The sequence below is a fragment of the Stigmatopora nigra genome, chromosome 8 (assembly GCF_051989575.1).
Source record: "Stigmatopora nigra isolate UIUO_SnigA chromosome 8, RoL_Snig_1.1, whole genome shotgun sequence".
NCBI lineage: Eukaryota > Metazoa > Chordata > Actinopteri > Syngnathiformes > Syngnathidae > Stigmatopora > Stigmatopora nigra.
Genome location: NC_135515.1, coordinates 5,257,127 through 5,273,927, shown reverse-complemented (window position 1 = coordinate 5,273,927; position 16,801 = coordinate 5,257,127). Strand labels below are relative to the sequence as shown.

Genomic DNA, 16,801 nt, shown 5'->3' with positions numbered 1-16,801 from the left:
GAAGACACAAATCTACCTGTCAGGGAGCAGCGTCTCACTCAAAAGGGCAAAGTGGTAAGTATATTTTCTGTGGAGTTTCTACCTAAAGTACAAAATGTGTGAGATGAGTCTCTGAGTTTTTTTTTTTTTTTTTTTTACATTACTGATATGAAATGACAGCAGCATAAAATGTCTCCTTTTAAAGATCTTGTTGGGTAGCTGCAGTGAACTGTCTTGAAATCAAGGGAAGTCTATGAAATAATTCTGTTTCCAAATGTATTTTCACGCAAAGATATCATAAACATAAATCTTAGGTGGATTTTTAATTTTCCTAATGTAATTGTGAACATAACAGGGAGTTGACTTTGTGTTGGAAGACTAAATGACTGAAAGCACCAGCTGTTCTGCACTGCGCTGCCGTCAGCCTGAACTCATATGCAAGAATTAGCCATAGGCCACACCCACATACTACTAATACCACACACTACAAGGTCATGAACTCATACATCATTTTTTTAAATTGATTCAGTAACCACATCATTAGGTACGCCCCACCTCAATATGATGTATAGTACGTTATACTTAACATATGAGTAAAACGCTGTGTGAAATTGTCTTCATGTTTACATGTACTATAGTACAAATTAATAAATAATTAGCTGTAACTACTGGGAGAACTGTATTAGTCTGTAATCATCCTGATTGATTATACTGTCCATTATCTTTATCAATTATTTTTTACCAAGCTGGTGCTGGTGGTCATTATGGGTTTGTGCTTCAGTTAATCAATTCTCCTAAAGTGTTTTTTTAGAGCTCATAAAAACAATGCATTACAAGATTTGAATTTATAAAAGGTGTGGTTGTGTTAATATTATTCTGTTAGTACTATAACTTAACTTTCTATTTCAAATGTTGCTGGTTGAACACCATTTTACTCATTTTTTTCTTCTATTTTGCTTATCATTGATCCCTTTTGAACTTGTGTTCTTTGTAGTTGGATGATAGCGTGGCAATTGGTACTTTGGTGCCTTCTGGATGCTGTGAGATATCTGTCACACTGGAGGGGAAAGGACTCAAAGGAGGAGGTAATGTTAAAAAAATGTTGGAAATCCTCCACCTCCTGTTGCGAATGGGGTTCAATCAGTTTGTCTTTAACAGGGAGATTCGGACAGACTACTCCGCCACTAGTTGAATTTCTCAAAGATATTCTGAGGAGGTACCCTGAAGGTGGACAGATTCTTAAGGTAAGTGTCACAACACAATTCTGTTAAAACCTCACTTTGAATATAATGTGAGACTTTACGTCTTGCTGAAAGGAACTGATTCAAAATGCCGAGGATGCTGGAGCCACTGAAGTCAAGTTCATGTACGATGAGACAGAGTATGGACTGGAATCACTGTGGTCACCTGACATGGCTGAGTATCAAGGTTGGTTCTTAAGACTCAGGCTTGCTGGGTAATCACGGAGGGAGTATCCCAACCGTAAGACATATGTTGTAACCGTTCTTTGCCTCGTTGAGCATCTGGTCTTCGGCCTTCGTCTTTGCCCTTAACCTCTCTGTGACCAGAGAAATCTATTACTGAAAGAATATACTGTTTCAGTATTTTTAGACACTCAATACAATAAATACAGTGCAGCGCAATACAATACTGAGATTCTGCTATATCTTCACTATGCTGTATATTAATGTGAGTCAATTTGATATGCAATTAACTTGTTTTCTTGTCACAATCTTTGACTGTCACTTTTCAAAATTAATAGATGTTGTTGTTCCACTTTTTTAATCTTCATCAATACTCATGATTGTGTTCCAGGGTCGGCATTATATGTCTACAATGATGCAGTGTTCACAGCGGAGGACTGGAAAGGGATTCAGGAAATAGCCAGAAGCAGAAAAAGAGATGATCCACTGAAAGTTGGACGATTTGGGATTGGATTCAACTCTGTCTATCATATTTCAGGTTGTCATTTTGGGAGAGAAAAAAATCCTTATCCCTCTCTTATTATTGCAAAATGATTTTCTTTCTGAGCTACAAATGAATAGAGTGTAACCTTCCCAACTCTAATGTTTTTCTAATGCATATCACTCAAGACTTATTGTATTCTGCAGCACTTAGATGTCTTTATTTTGTACTGTTCTGTCTGTTTAGATGTCCCCAGTATATTTAGCGGACATCAGATTGCCATGTTGGACCCTCACCAGAACCTGTTTGGAATGAACGAATCTGGACAGTGCTGGAACTTGAAAACGGACGCGAAGGAGATCTCAGAATTATCGGACCAGTTTGCCCCTTATTTTGGAATTTTCAACAGCAGTGAGAAAACAATCAATGATGGCTTCTTTCCAGGAACACTCTTCCGCTTCCCACTTCGCATGAAACCATCCCAGCTGAGCAGCAACCTTTACAACAAAGAAAAAGTTTTGGAACTGTTTGAGTCCTTCAATGCTGATGCAGATACAGTATTGCTCTTCCTCAAGTGTGTTCAGAAAATCTCACTGCATGTGCGTGAATCCGATGGAACGGAGCGTGTGTTGTATCACGTGACAACCGGAGAAAATAACCATGACAAACTTGAAAGGACAAACTCGTTGAAGTCCCTGGGCGAGGCAATTGACAGCTACGGCAACCGCATTCCCACCTGCACCATGACATGTGTCACTTACCAGATCAGCATAGAGACTCAGAATAATACCAAGAAGGAGTCTCAGCAGATAAATTGGCTTGTGTGTAATGGAGTTGGTGGTAGAGGAATGTGCCCCGAGTTGGACTCATTAGCGGATGACTTAAAGTTCATGCCCACCGTTGGCATCGCTCTGCCTTTAACGCCAAATGACACAGACGAGGAAGGGGCCACATGTGATTTCTCAGGGCGAGCATTTTGCTTCCTTCCCCTCCCTGCGGGGGAGGAGTGTGAGACGGGACTTCCCGTACATGTCAGTGGTTTCTTTGGACTCACAGATAACAGAAGGAGTATCAAGTGGCGAGATGTGGACCAGTGGCGGGATCCAGCTGCATTATGGAATGAGCTACTTGTAGTCAATGTTGTTCCTCAGGCTTATTTCATTCTCATCACAGAGGTTATCAAAAGGGTACAGACCAAATCAGATCATGCCTTTCCCTTGTCCCCAATGGAGACTTACATGGCCTGGCCAGACCCAAGAAGGGTTAAATCCAGGTGGAAACCTATCCTGCAGCCCCTGTTCCATGAACTCTTACAACAACATGTCTTCTATTCCCTCAGTGAAAGCTGGGTCAGTTTGAACCAAACTGTGTTCTCAGAGCTCGACAGAAACAAAGACATTTCACAGACTGTAATAAGCTACCTCCAACGCTCAGGGATGCAGGTAACGCAGGTGCCCGCTACAGTGGACTCAGTTTTGGTGGCCTATGCTACGCTGGAATCCACAGAAGTGAGAAAGATTACGCCACATTTGCTACGACAAGTTTTCAGGAAGTCTAAACACAAAGAGCCTGCAATGGAAAAACTGCTGTTACTGGAGTTTGTTCTTAATGACGGCAATTACAATGATCTAATTGGACTTGAACTCCTACCGCTTCAAGATGGATCATTTGCCACATTCTCATCTTCTGTCACGGAAAAGGATTCTGTTTACATTTCATCTGCCGATTTCCCCAGGTAACAACTAAATCCAGTGTTTCCTATCCACTGTGCCGTGAAAAAATCATCTGGATATAATGGGATTAAAATTGAACTACTACAAAGTTAAAATCAAAATATGATAAAAGTTATAATTATAGATTATACTATTACCAGATTCAAATTGTGAAAGAGTCTTTTGTTGCTTATTTTTCTCTAACATGAACCGGAATTAGTTTGGGCATCAACTTTTGGTGACGTGAAGGCTGCATTTTTTATGTTAAGGAATATGCTTTTGTGAATTAATGTTAAGAATATGTTTGTTTTTAGGTGCTTGTACCCAGGGCTTGATGGTCGGTTTATTCTGGAAAGTATTAAACCTTCAGTAATGGAGAGACTAAAGGAAGCGTCCAAAAGCAGAGGTAATGTATTGTGTTAATTTTATCAATTTTCTGTAAGTCTTCCGTTTACAACAGCAAAGGAAAAAAAGCTGTTTTAATAAGTTTTAATACAATTAAAATATCTACTCGTATTATAATTAATTTCACACTTCCAAAATTTGTCACTGCAGTTCAGCGGTATCTTTGGGGGTGCTCAGGTATGTAGGAATTTCAGGTGTGTCAAACATTGGCTTTTATACTACTAACAAAAACTAACACATGACTAGAAAGATGCTCAAATTGAACTTTGACGTTTTAACAGAGAATAACATCAAATCCTATATTTAATAATTTAATAATTTTCATCCTAAAAAAAATATCCTAACACTAATCTGCATTTTGGTCGATGAATGATTAAAAACAACAAATGGAAAGTTGAAAAGTTTCAAAGTAATTCCATTTTACTTGTTTTATCATTATACACTCGGTTAAAATTTTTTCTTTTTTTGTTTGTTTGTCATTTGATAGGACGACCTTGTACTCAGCTCCAAACGTTAAACCCTGACCGCTCAGCACGACTCATCAAGGAGATCCTATTAACAATTTGGCCCCATAGAGACTTTGTTACCCAATGGGAACCTGGAAACCAAGAGCTGAGGCATCCAACTGTTTCTTGGCTTAAGATGATTTGGAAACACCTCTATATACATTTCGCCGATGATTTAAGTACATTTGATGATATGCCTTTGATTCCGTTTGTGCCACTTGAGAATTGCACGGAAACAGTTCAACTTTTACGCCTCAAATGTCCATCCCCTATCCTTCTTGTAGATGAGAATGAAACACCACTCACTGAATGCCTTCTTGAAGTTATGGAAAAACTTGGTGCTGTTGTCATGAAAAAGATGGATTCATGCTTGCAGCATCCCCAGCTCAAAAATTACATCCATCCGTGCTCTCCTGGAATGTTACTGCGAATTATGAATCGATTGTCAACGCAACGTTTAGTGAGCCAAATCTCATCGTTTTCTGTCGATGAGAGAATTACCCTTCGAAACTTTCTATCTGGATTGTCAGATGTCACCGAAAAAGAAAAGCACACCCTGCTTGAGCTTTCCATTTTTGAGAGAGTTGGAACCTGTTCCGATGGTGCTTCATCTTTTACATCACTCCGAGGGGCCAGAGCTTTACATCACAGAGCAAAGTACCCACCAGATGTAAAGTTATCTATGTGCCTGGTGGGCTCCCATGATGAAGAATCTATTCGCTTAATCAAAAAACTTAAAGTAGTACAGGTGAAAACAACCGAGTGTTTGAAGACGATAATCCATGATGTTCAGGGTGGATTTTACAAACAAAGTGAGATTACCAAAATTATGCTCTGGGCACTTAAACATTTGGCCTTTCTAAAGAATGAAAACTCATCTGTCATTGGATGGCTTTCTGCTCTCAAATTTATTCAACTGCCTTCTGGTAGGGTAGTAATGGCCTCAGAACTTTTTGATCCGGATCTGGAAATTTTACAAAATTTGTTTTACAAAGAAGAGGAAAGCAGGTTTCCCACTAGTGTATTCACCTCATCCCCTGATATTCTGCATTCACTACGACAGTTGGGGCTAAGAAATGAAGTACAACTTAGTGAGAAAGATGTTCTTGAGGTAGCAAAAAAGATAGCAGATTTACAAAGTCTTGAGGATCCAGAATGGGAGCTCATCATCAAAAAGGCAACAACACTTCTGCAGATTCTCAACAAACAAACCAAACTAGTGAAATCAACAGATACTCAAACATCTTTGTTAAAGCTTAAATGGGTACCTGTCTGCAAAGAAAGGCCTCCAACCTACCCAAAATCCCTTGCTTGGGCTGGAGATACTCTCAATATCAGCTCTCTGTCTGAGATGTGTAATATATCCCATGCTGTGCTTGTGGGATCTTCAGTTGCCCTAGTTGAGCACACATCAGGGGGCATGAAAAAAGCACTGAAACTAAACATTGAGCCGCAGGTCGATCAAGTCTTGCAGCACCTAAAAGCAGTGAATGACTGGCATAAATCTCAAGCTTTCACTACAGAGGATTGGTATCAGTTCCAGCAGATTCTGTTTGAAATATATGGCTTCATGCAAACTCATCTGGAAAGTGCCAAAGAGGCAATGGCATCACTGCCATTCGATTGGGTGTGGACAGGAAAGACATTCTCATCACCTGGCCAAACAGTTTTAAAACCCCTACCCAATTTAGATCTGCAGCCATATCTGTACTCTCTTCCAAAAACAATGAGAAAATTTCACAAGCTTTTCAAGTTTTGTGGTACACTTGAAGAAGTTTGTTCAAACCATGTGCTTGAAGTAATTACCACTATCCAAAAAAGAAGTGTAGGTGAGATGACCAATGAGGAGAGTAAACATGGTGTCCTGCTTTTGATCAACATCCTTCGATGGCTTTACAACAATCAAATACACGTGGAGACTAACCTGCATGTCCCCATTCTCAGTTACAAGGATCCAAGCAAATTACTAATGAAGCCTATTCATGAATGTACATACTGTGATATCAAAGTAGATGATTTAAATGACCTACTAGATGATACTTCAGAGCCGATCATATTGGTCCACGACGACATCCCCATGAGGACTGCAGAGTGGCTAAAAGTACCCTGTTTGAGCACAAGGCTGATAAATCCGGAGAATCTTGGTTTTGAGCAGTCAGGCCAACGAGAGCCTCTTACAGTTCGAATAAAGAACATCCTAGAAGAATATCCGTCTGTAGCTGACATTTTTAAAGAGCTTCTCCAGAATGCAGATGATGCAAGTGCAACAGAGTGCAGTTTTCTCATTGACATGAGAAAAAACACAGATCTTCGAGAGAATCTCCTTGATCCAGGCATGATAGTGTGCCACGGACCGTCCTTGTGGTCTTTCAACAACTCTGTCTTTACAGATACAGACTTCCTAAATATTACTCGGTTAGGTGGTTCAATGAAGAGATGTGAGGCAGACAAAGTTGGCAAGTTTGGCCTGGGCTTCAACTCAGTTTACCACATAAGTGATATCCCCATTATATTAAGCAGAGAGTTCATGATCATGTTTGATCCAAATATCAATCACATTAGCAAGCACATCAGGGACAAGTCTAACCCAGGGATCAAAATTAACTGGAGCAAACAACAGAGACGATTAAGAAAATTCCCAAACCAGTTCAAACCTTTCATTAATGTCTTCAACTGCCAGCTTCCTCTTGCTCAGGATGCACCATACAAGTACGATGGGACATTATTCAAGCTCCCATTCAGAACCGAACAAGAGGCATCAGTAAGTGAAATAAGTACTTTGTACTACAATACCACAGATATCTACTCCCTTGTAGATGAGTTCAGTATATGTGGCCATCGGTTCATTCTGTTCACTCAGCATGTTGGTTGCATGGTCCTAAAATACCTGAAATATGAAGAGACAAATCCTGCTCGAGCTCAAGATGTTGTCGCCATAAACAAAAGTGTGTGGTCATCCAAAGTCTCATATGGACCCCTGAGTATTCTCAAATCTGCAGCTAAATTTATGAAGAAAGTAGCAAGCACCAGTAAAATACCTTCTGATATTCCCAAATCTGGCTGCATCATTCGTGTGACCGTGGAAGAGTTTCATAACGTCTTCAAGCGGATTGTTGATCTCCACTCTCCATTGTTCAGAGGCTCAGAAGAAGATCCAAACCAGTACTTTGAATTGGCTGCAAAAGGGATTCCGACAAGAAGGTTAACAGATGAAATGCCACAGAAGGCAGTTGAAGTCACCAACTGGCTTATTTGCTCATGTATGGATGGAACTGAAGCACTCAAATTTTCACTCAATGATAGCGGAAAAAGACTTGGACTCGTGCCTTGCGGAGGAGTGGCTGTTCTTCTTACAGAAGTAGAAAACAAGAAATGGACTGTTAGGTCAAATGCCACTCCAATAGGAGAAGTGTTCTGCTACTTACCTCTCAGAATAAAAACAGGCCTACCACTCCACATTAATGGCTGCTTTGCCGTGACTTCCAATCGCAAAGAAATCTGGAAGACTGACACAAAAGGAAGGTGGAATTCTGTCTTTATGAGACATGTCATTGTTCGAGCCTATTTGGCTGCCCTTACAATGCTTCGTCTGATGGCGGAAAGTGGAGAACTTGTTGACTACAGTTATTATGTGACATGGCCCGATCCAAGTCAGGTACATGATGACTTTACGTTAGTCAGTCAAGGAGTCTATCAAGAAATAGCCAAAGGAGGTGATGGAGAACATGCAAAGTTTTTTTCTGATGGCACGACCTGGGTTTCAATTGAATATGTCAGATTCCTTGATGATGCTCTACTCTGCAAGGCAGATATTGGACCAGCTGCTTTCAAAATTTTCCTAAAATACCTTAAAAAGAGTGGCTCACAAAACCTTTGCGCTGTTGAGCTTCCCGATTGGGTGAAAGAGGGTTTTGATGATGCTGGATGTAAAAAAGCCTTGATGGATAACACTGTAACGGAGAAAGAGTTCATCACAGATGTCTTTTTACCTCACATCGAGGAAATTGAAAAAGAGCTTCGGAATCCCTTAATGCAATATGTTTTGAATGATAAAATGGAAGAATTTGCATCTGTTCTCAGACTAACCCCTTGTATCCCTTGCTCTGGTCCCAACAAGGAATTAGTTTTACCCTCTCGACTTATTCACCCAGAAGGAAGAGTCGCTAAACTCTACAATACCGATGATGGAAGATTTCCTGCTGGAACTACTCAAGACTACCTTAACCCAGTATGCTTAGTCAAGCTTTTGCAATTAGGCATGGTGAAGGATGATCTCTCTTGGGAAGATTTGGTTGAACGTGCTGAATCAGTTGCTGCTTTGAATGAAGATGACCATGCAGCTGCATGCTTTCGCAGCAGTGTACTGCTCAGTCTCATTGATGAGAAATTAAAGATGAGAGACCCAGGATCACCTGAGCTGATAGAAAAGATTAGGGATATCAAGTTCCTCCCATTTCTAACGAGACCTGCAGGATTCTCCCTGCCGTGGTATGGTAATAGCTTTTCCCCAACAACAATGTTCTCTGCAAGAGAAATCTTCACAACTGAGCATCAGGACATGGTATGTCTGATGAAGACGGTGTTAAATGAGAACTCTCCATCTTTCAAAGGTTGTGGTTCAATGTCGCTGGCTGTGAAAGACTGCCTTGGTCTCATCAAAAAGCCCTCAGTGGAACTAGTAATCAGTCAACTCAAGAAACTTTCTCAGGCCTTTGATGGTGTAACTCTTTATCAAGAAAACATAACAAATGCTTGTTACAAGTACCTACATGAGGAGATGCTTCAATGTGAAAAAGCTAAAGAGAAATTAACTGTAGAGCTGAAAACATTCAACTCTATCTTAGTAGAAAACACTTACGTGAATCCCACCAAAGTTGCATTTCACCTGAATTTTGACGCAGCGCCACACCTTTACCAGCTCCCTAACAAATACAGAAACACCTGTCGTGAGCTCTTTGAAAATGTTGGCGTAAAGCCCAGCTTCACAGTTGATGACTTTTCATCAGTACTTGAGATCATGAAGCAAGATTGTGGGCGAAAGGCACTTTCTGAAGAAAACTTCCAGCTCTGCCGTAGAATTATTAGTGAGGGAATTTGGAGCTTGATACGCGATAAAAGTCAAGAATTCTGCCAAGCAAAATATGGTGCCATCCGTTTACCAGACTCTAATTTGTCACTACAGCCATCAAAATCTCTGTGCTATAATGACTGCCCTTGGATTAAAGTCCGAGATTGCTCTGTGAAGTACTGCCATGGCGATATTCCAAGAGAGGTTGCTGTGAAACTAGGAGCAGTCCCCAAACGTCACAAAGCCTTGGAGAGGTATGCGTCAAATGTCTGTTTCACTGCCCCTGGAAGTGAGTTTGGCCAAAAAGAAAAACTGACAAGTAGAATAAAAAGCATCCTTGATGCATATCCATCTGAGAAAGAGATGTTGAAAGAGCTTCTTCAAAATGCAGATGATGCAAAAGCTACTGAAATCTACTTCATCTTTGATCCCAGAACACATCCCACTGAGAGAATATTTGATGATAAATGGATTCCAATGCAAGGTCCTGCACTTTGTGTGTACAACAATCAGCCGTTCACTGAAGATGACATCAGAGGAATCCAAAACCTTGGAAGAGGAACAAAAGAAGCAAATCCAGGGAAAACTGGCCAATATGGCATTGGTTTCAACTCTGTCTATCACATCACTGATTGTCCTTCATTCATCTCAAACAATGACATTTTGTGCATATTTGATCCACATGCACATTATGCACCAGGAGCAACATCAGTGAGTCCTGGAAGAATGTTCAGAGACTTGGACTCGGACTTTCGATCTCAGTTTTCTGATGTTCTTAATCTATATTTAGGAGCTAATTTTAAATTAGAACGCAGCACCATGTTCAGATTCCCAATACGCTCTACAGATATGGCCAAAATATCAGAAATCAGCTCTATCCCAGCATCAGACAGGATGGTCCAAAATCTCCTGGAAAAACTGAAAAATGATGGCGCAGAGCTTCTAATGTTCTTAAACCATATGGAGAAAATATCAATCTGTGAAGTTAACAATGCAACAGGAGAATTAAAAGTACTCTACTCTGTAATTGCAAAATTAACAGATAGTGATCGTTTAAAACGCAAACAGTTCCATGCTTCAGTCATTGACAGTGTGACCAAAAAGAAGAATCTTACTGCTATTCCAGTCCAACAAATTACTTACACAATGGACATAGAGGACACAGAAGGTAATTTGACAACATGGATGATCTGCAATCGCTCTGGTTTTCCAAACATTGAACTTGTCTCAAAAAGCGTAATATCAGCTCACAAAAATGAGGACATAACACTATTTCCACGAGGAGGAGTGGCTGCATGTGTTAGCCATAATTACAAAAAACCCCACAGAGCTTTCTGTTTTCTGCCACTTTCACTTGAAACGGGCCTCCCCTTCCATGTCAACGGGCATTTTGCTTTGGACTCAGCCCGACGAAATCTCTGGAGAGATGACAATGGAGTTGGGGTGAGGAGTGACTGGAACAATAATCTCATGATGTCCTTGATCGCACCGGCTTGTGTGGAACTGCTGATTCAGATCAAACGACGATGCTTTGCTGGCCCAGATCCAACTATAACTGTGCTACAGGGAACCCCCCTTCATGTTGCAAAAGACATCTTAAAAAAGTTCTTGTTTTTCTTCCCAGTAAGCAAAATTGACATCCAGCCGGATTGGCACTGCTTGGTCAAAGCTGTGTACAGCTGTATCCATTTGGATCTGAAGCGCCTTCTGCCTGTAGTCAGAGCACCACAAATGGACAACTGTGATATGCATTCTGTCATTTACATCTCATGGGCAAACACATCCACGACTAGCAAGAGCCGAGCTTTTTTTGACAATCTGCTACAAGATGAACTCCAGAACCTGAAAAATATAGAATACAATATCACCTCCAGAAAATCTGTGGCTGAAAATGTTTACAGGCTGAAAAACCTGCTTCTCGATATTGGTTTCAACTTGGTTCACAGTTGTGATGAGACTGCAAACCTCTATTTATGTTTAGAAGATGCTGGGATTGCAGTAAGTTACGTTACACCGGCAGAAGTGCGCACATTTCTTCACACTTTCTTATCATCAGACACCTCTTGCCATGTCGGAAAGCTCCCTTGCCGCCTTCAACAATCAAACTACAAACATCTTCATAATTTAAAGCTTGTTGTTGACTACTGCTTCAAAGATATTGAGGTGGAGGAAACCCTTATTGAAGGTCTCCCTCTGTTGCTCACAATGGATAACGTTCTTCAGGTCTTTGATTCCAAGAGACAAAAATTTCTAACATCGCATCATGAGCTGATACCTTCCAGAAAGGAGATGTTTATGAATACAATGTATCTCAAATACAGTCCCACCTTGATAAATGCAGGACTAGCAAAGTCATTTGACATCAGCAGCTTTGGTGAGCTTCTGGGATCTGTACTACCAAGGGAGTATCGAACAAAAATTCCTGTTAAATGGAGAGACACATTTGGAAGTGAATCCTGGCTCAAGAGTGTGTGGCACTTCATCAGTGAAAATGTTGTTATTAAGGACGATCAACAGAATATTACCCAAAGTTTTGACACAGTTCTTGACATCCTGAAAGACTGGGCTCTGCTACCTGGTATCAAATTCATGGCAAGAGAAAAGCTAGTTGTTCCAGAGTATGATGTGCTCTTACCCCTGAGTTTAATCAGCATAGCAATATTTCCACATGGCCAAAATGACAAAATATTCCACACCCTAATGAAAGCAGGATGCATTCAACTTGGTCTGAACAAAATATGTGCCAAAGAAAATTCAATTGTGCCTTTTCTTTCACAACATACCACAAACATCGAAAATCCATCCAGTGTTTTGAAAGCTCTTGAATACATGATTCAGACATCTGCATTCAAGGCCGGAAGCTTGGTTGATAAGGATTTTGAAGCCCTTCTTTTGTATTTCAACTGCAACCTGGCGATTCTCACACAACAGGACGCACAGAGCCTCAAATTACTCCCGTGCTTTAAATCGGTTAGTGGAAGATACATAAGCATTTCAAATTATGAGTCCACATATGTGCTTGTGAAAAATATCCCCACTGCAGACATAGAGAAGTGGGCTCACACAGCCATGTTTGCGTTTCTTGCCGATAACCCACAATTGAAAGAACTGTACACTTTTCTTGGCTGTAAGCCAATTGATGACATACAAATTTATCTCCGTCATCTCCTGCCAAAGTTCGAAAGTCTTACTTACAATGCCAAAGCTGAACACATTGTCTATTTAAAGGATAGTCTATTGTCTATGGAAGAATCTTGTGAGATGAGGGATCACTTATTTGAAAAACTGGAAGGACTGACTTTCATCTATGACTATTCAAACAGACTTAGATCAGCCAAGTTTTTCTTTGACAAAACAGTGAAGGTGTTTGAAGTAATGCTGCCTACAAAGTGTTTCATACCAAATGATTTCTTCAGGAAAGTTGAACAAGTCTCAAAACCCAAGAATGGAACATTGCCGCTTACCCCATGGATAACCTTCCTAAGAAAAATTGGTTTGAGGCATGAGGTGTCCCAGCAACAAATTCTTCAGTTTGCAAAAGAGGTCAGCATCAAATCACAAACAGAGAGTTGGACCAAAGAAAAAGTACAAAACATCATTGACGTTCTCCTTGATCATATTTTTAAAGAAAGGGTGGACTTGTTACAAGGTACATTTCTGAAAGAGCTTTCATTGATACCATTTCTTTGTCCTGAGAGAGCTCCCAAAGAATTGATTAAGCTTCATTCACAATACCAAGAAATGAGTGGAACACTACCACTTATTCGTTTCAGTGGCTCTCAAGTCAATCCCAAATTCAAACAAACAGATGTAATTCACTTACTCTGGACAGCGTGTCCAGTTCTACCTGAAAAAGCCACTCCATCTAGTATAAAGGAGCAGGAGGGAAGCACACTGAATGGACAAGAGCAACTCGATCAAGTGCTGGCCATATTAGGTGTGAACCTGGACCCGCCATTGGAAAAAGTCATTAGTAACTGCAAAAATGTTTGCAACATATCCAATCCAGATGATGAAATGGTAAAAACAAGGAACAAAGTTTTGAGGTCCACCTACGAGTTCTTGAATTCGGATAAAAGAGATTTTCGTCAACAGCTCAGAGGGGTGACATTTGTCATGGTGGAAGATGGGTTTAAGTTGCTTAAACCTGAAGAAGTTGTAATTAATTTGGACAATGAATCTGACTTTAAACCATACTTGTACAAATTACCCCTGGACCTTGGCACCTTTCATCAACTATTTAGACTTCTTGGCACAGAAGATGTTGTGTCAACCAAACAATATGTTGAAGTATTGTGTCGCATCTACAGAATTTCCGAAGGCAAGCAGCTTGACCCTAATGAAATGAGGACCGTAAAAAGAGCCGTCTCCGGATTGTTCAAAGCTCTACATAATGAGCCCGTGGATATTCGGAGAGCTCTGGAAAGTCTCCGAGATTTGATCTTTTATCTGCCCAGCCATGATGGAAGATTAGCCAAATCCAACAGTTTGGTCTATGATGATGCCCCACACTACAAGAGTCGAATTCAGGGTAATGTCGGCGTTCAGATGCTGGTTGACCTGAGCCAATGTTATCTGGGCAAGGATCACACTTTCCATACAAAGTTAATCATGCTCCTTCCTCAGAATCTACGGCCGAGACTACTAAGCAGTATTCTTGAAGAGCAACTGGATGAGGATTCCCCCAAAATGTGCCAGTTTGGGGCTCTGTGTTCACTTCAAGGTCGCCTCCAATTGTTGCTCTCTTCTGAACAATTCATCACGGGACTGATTCGAATCATGAAGCATGAGAATGATAATGCCTACCTTGTGAATGAGGAAAAAGCCATAAGGCTCTGCAAAGCACTTTGTGAAGGGTTAAAAGTATCATGTTTTGAAAAACTGCAAACAACTTTAAGAGTCAAAGCATGTAGCCCCATTCCACATAGCCGCAGTGAAACCCTCGCCTTTCTCAAGAGATACGGCACTGCTGTAATTCACCTCTACATCCAACATTCAGACAGCAAAGACATCAACTTTCTCTTGGCTCTGGCCATGACCCTGAAATCTGCAACAGACAATTTGATCTCAGACACATCTTATCTAATTGCCATGTTGGGCTGCAACGATATCTACAGAATCACAGAGAAGCTGGACAATCTCGGTGTTAAGTACGACTCAACAGAGCCTTCCAAACTTGAGCTACCACTCCCTGGTACACCAATTCCTACTGAGATACATCACACTCTCCTCATGGATCCACTTAATGTTTTCTATCCTGGAGAATATGTGGGTTATCTCATTGATTCTGAAGGAGGAGATGCATATGGGAACTATCATCCTACGTACACATATGCAATCATTGTTCAGGAAGTGGAACGAGATGGGGAGAAAAATGCAACTTCACTGGGAAAATGTTTCCAGATTGACATTGGCTACAGCGAGTATAAAATAGTCAGTTCCCTTGATTTATATAAATTCTCAAGACAAGATGAAAGTGCCAACATGCGGGAAAGTAGTGCTCCATCGACCCCTACAAGTCCAGACAGTCGTGCATCAGGCCAACAAATGTCCCATCCTCTTTTTGCCAGCAAAGATAATCAGAGACCTTCTACACCAAAACAGTCCCCCAAAAAAATCAAGCTCAATGCTCTGCCGGACATCCTAAAAGAAGTGACTTCGGTAGTAGAGCAAGCTTGGAAACTTCCCGAAACGGAAAGAAAGAAAATACTCCGCCGATTGTACTTAAAGTGGCACCCAGACAAAAATGCAGAGAATCTCGAGATTGCAACTGAAGTCTTTAAGCATTTACAGAATGAGATCAACAGAATGGAAAAGCAGGCTTTGTCCGACCAACAGAACACAGACAGAGCATCAAGGAGGCCCTTTTCAACATCCTCGACTCGCTTCCAGTCCGAGAAGTTTTCCTTCCAGAGGTTTTATTCATCGTGGAACCAGGAAGCCACAAGTCACAAGTCAGACAGGCAACATTCCAGGGGAGATTACACCAGCAATGCAGGTTCGTCACACAGCCATCGCTTCTTCGTGCCACCGACTTTTAAGACTGTCGGAAACCCCGTAGAGGCTCGCAGATGGTTGAGACAAGCCCGAGCCAACTACTCCGCGGCTCGTAATGACCTCCACAAAAATGCCAATGAGTGGGTCTGCTTTAAATGTCACCTAGCCACGAAGCTTGCACTTATCGCAGCAGACTACGCGGTCCGAGGAAAGTCTGACAAGGACGTCAAGCCAACAGCTCTGGCCCAAAAAGTGGAGGAGTACAATCCTCACTTGTCAGGACTTGCCAGTGATGTTCAGATCTTGGAAGGTTACGGTGTAGACAGTCTGAGAACTCGTTATCCTGATCTTCTGCCATTTCCACAGATCCCAAATGACAGATTCACATCTGAAGTAGCCATGAGAGTAATGGAATGTACCGCAAGGATTATCATAAAGCTTGAAAACTTTGTCCATAAAAAAATTTAAATTGACTGATGATCAGGGGATCCGTGCAATACGACTGTATCTAGCTTACCAGCATTTTGGTTATCTATGCACTTGTGTGTACATGTACTGCTAGCGTTGCAGGTGAGGATGCTAGAACACACATCTGCTGTAATTAATGTGCATATATTGGTATGTACATGTGATATGTTTTGTTTACCAAAGGTCCCAGCGTTGAGGTTTGTTTCTTTTTTGTTTTGAAATGCTGCTCTTACTTGATATTTTTTTACTAAATTATATTTATCTATTTTATTGCCACAGAAACAGGAATGTATAAGATCCGTTCAAACTGAAACACTAGGTCATCTCTTAGTATTCTTCTTATATGAAGTCTGTTATATTCATTGTACTTTTTTTGTATGATTCAGGTTCATTTTATATCATTTATGGGTAAGTTAAACATACAATTATTTCAATGTTTATGGATTAAGCAATTTTTATACCTGTAAATTTATGGTCTTGCATTTGTCTCCTCATCTTTCAACAATCCACGTTGAAATGTTGAATTTAATTGTCTTTTTTTTTCATTTTCCTGCACTAATGTCAAATACAGAAGCGCTGAATCAAGATTTTGTGAAAATCCAATGGACTTCTGGTATGTGTTATATGCATTGAATACAATTTGTTGATAACATTTTACTGGAAATGCAATTATAAGGAATTTATTTTTAAAATGGAATTTGGGCCCAACTTAACGAGCTAAATTTTGCATGCACCTTCTTAGTAGTTTTTCATTTTATTGA

The 16,801-nt window shown here is 40.6% G+C and overlaps 1 protein-coding gene across 2 annotated transcripts; it reads left to right on the top strand.

The window, feature by feature from the left end:
* Positions 1-1,333: 1,333 nt before the first annotated feature.
* sacs (sacsin molecular chaperone) lies at positions 1,334-16,285 on the top strand. Of its 2 annotated transcripts, XM_077722271.1 has the most exons (6): positions 1,334-1,407; positions 1,795-1,941; positions 2,131-3,619; positions 3,911-4,002; positions 4,152-4,178; positions 4,489-16,285. In XM_077722271.1, the coding sequence occupies exons 1-6, from the start codon at positions 1,344-1,346 to the stop codon at positions 16,038-16,040; spliced, it is 13,371 nt and encodes a 4,456-aa protein (XP_077578397.1). In that variant the 5' UTR covers positions 1,334-1,343; the 3' UTR covers positions 16,041-16,285. The 2 variants fall into 2 exon arrangements, with proteins under 2 accessions (XP_077578397.1, XP_077578398.1); XM_077722272.1 differs by lacking the exon at positions 4,152-4,178.
* The last annotated feature ends 516 nt before the right edge of the window (positions 16,286-16,801 follow it).

What these genes read in the sequence shown, in the direction of transcription:
- sacs (XM_077722271.1), top strand. Translation starts at nt 1,344, where the DNA reads ATGTACGATGAGACAGAGTATGGACTGGAATCACTGTGGTCACCTGAC. An exon ending in CTCTGTCTATCATATTTCAG is followed by an intron (nt 1,942 to 2,130) that starts GTTGTCATTTTG and finishes CTGTCTGTTTAG; the next exon opens with ATGTCCCCAGTATATTTAGC. An exon ending in GGAAGCGTCCAAAAGCAGAG is followed by an intron (nt 4,003 to 4,151) that starts GTAATGTATTGT and finishes TTGTCACTGCAG; the next exon opens with TTCAGCGGTATCTTTGGGGG.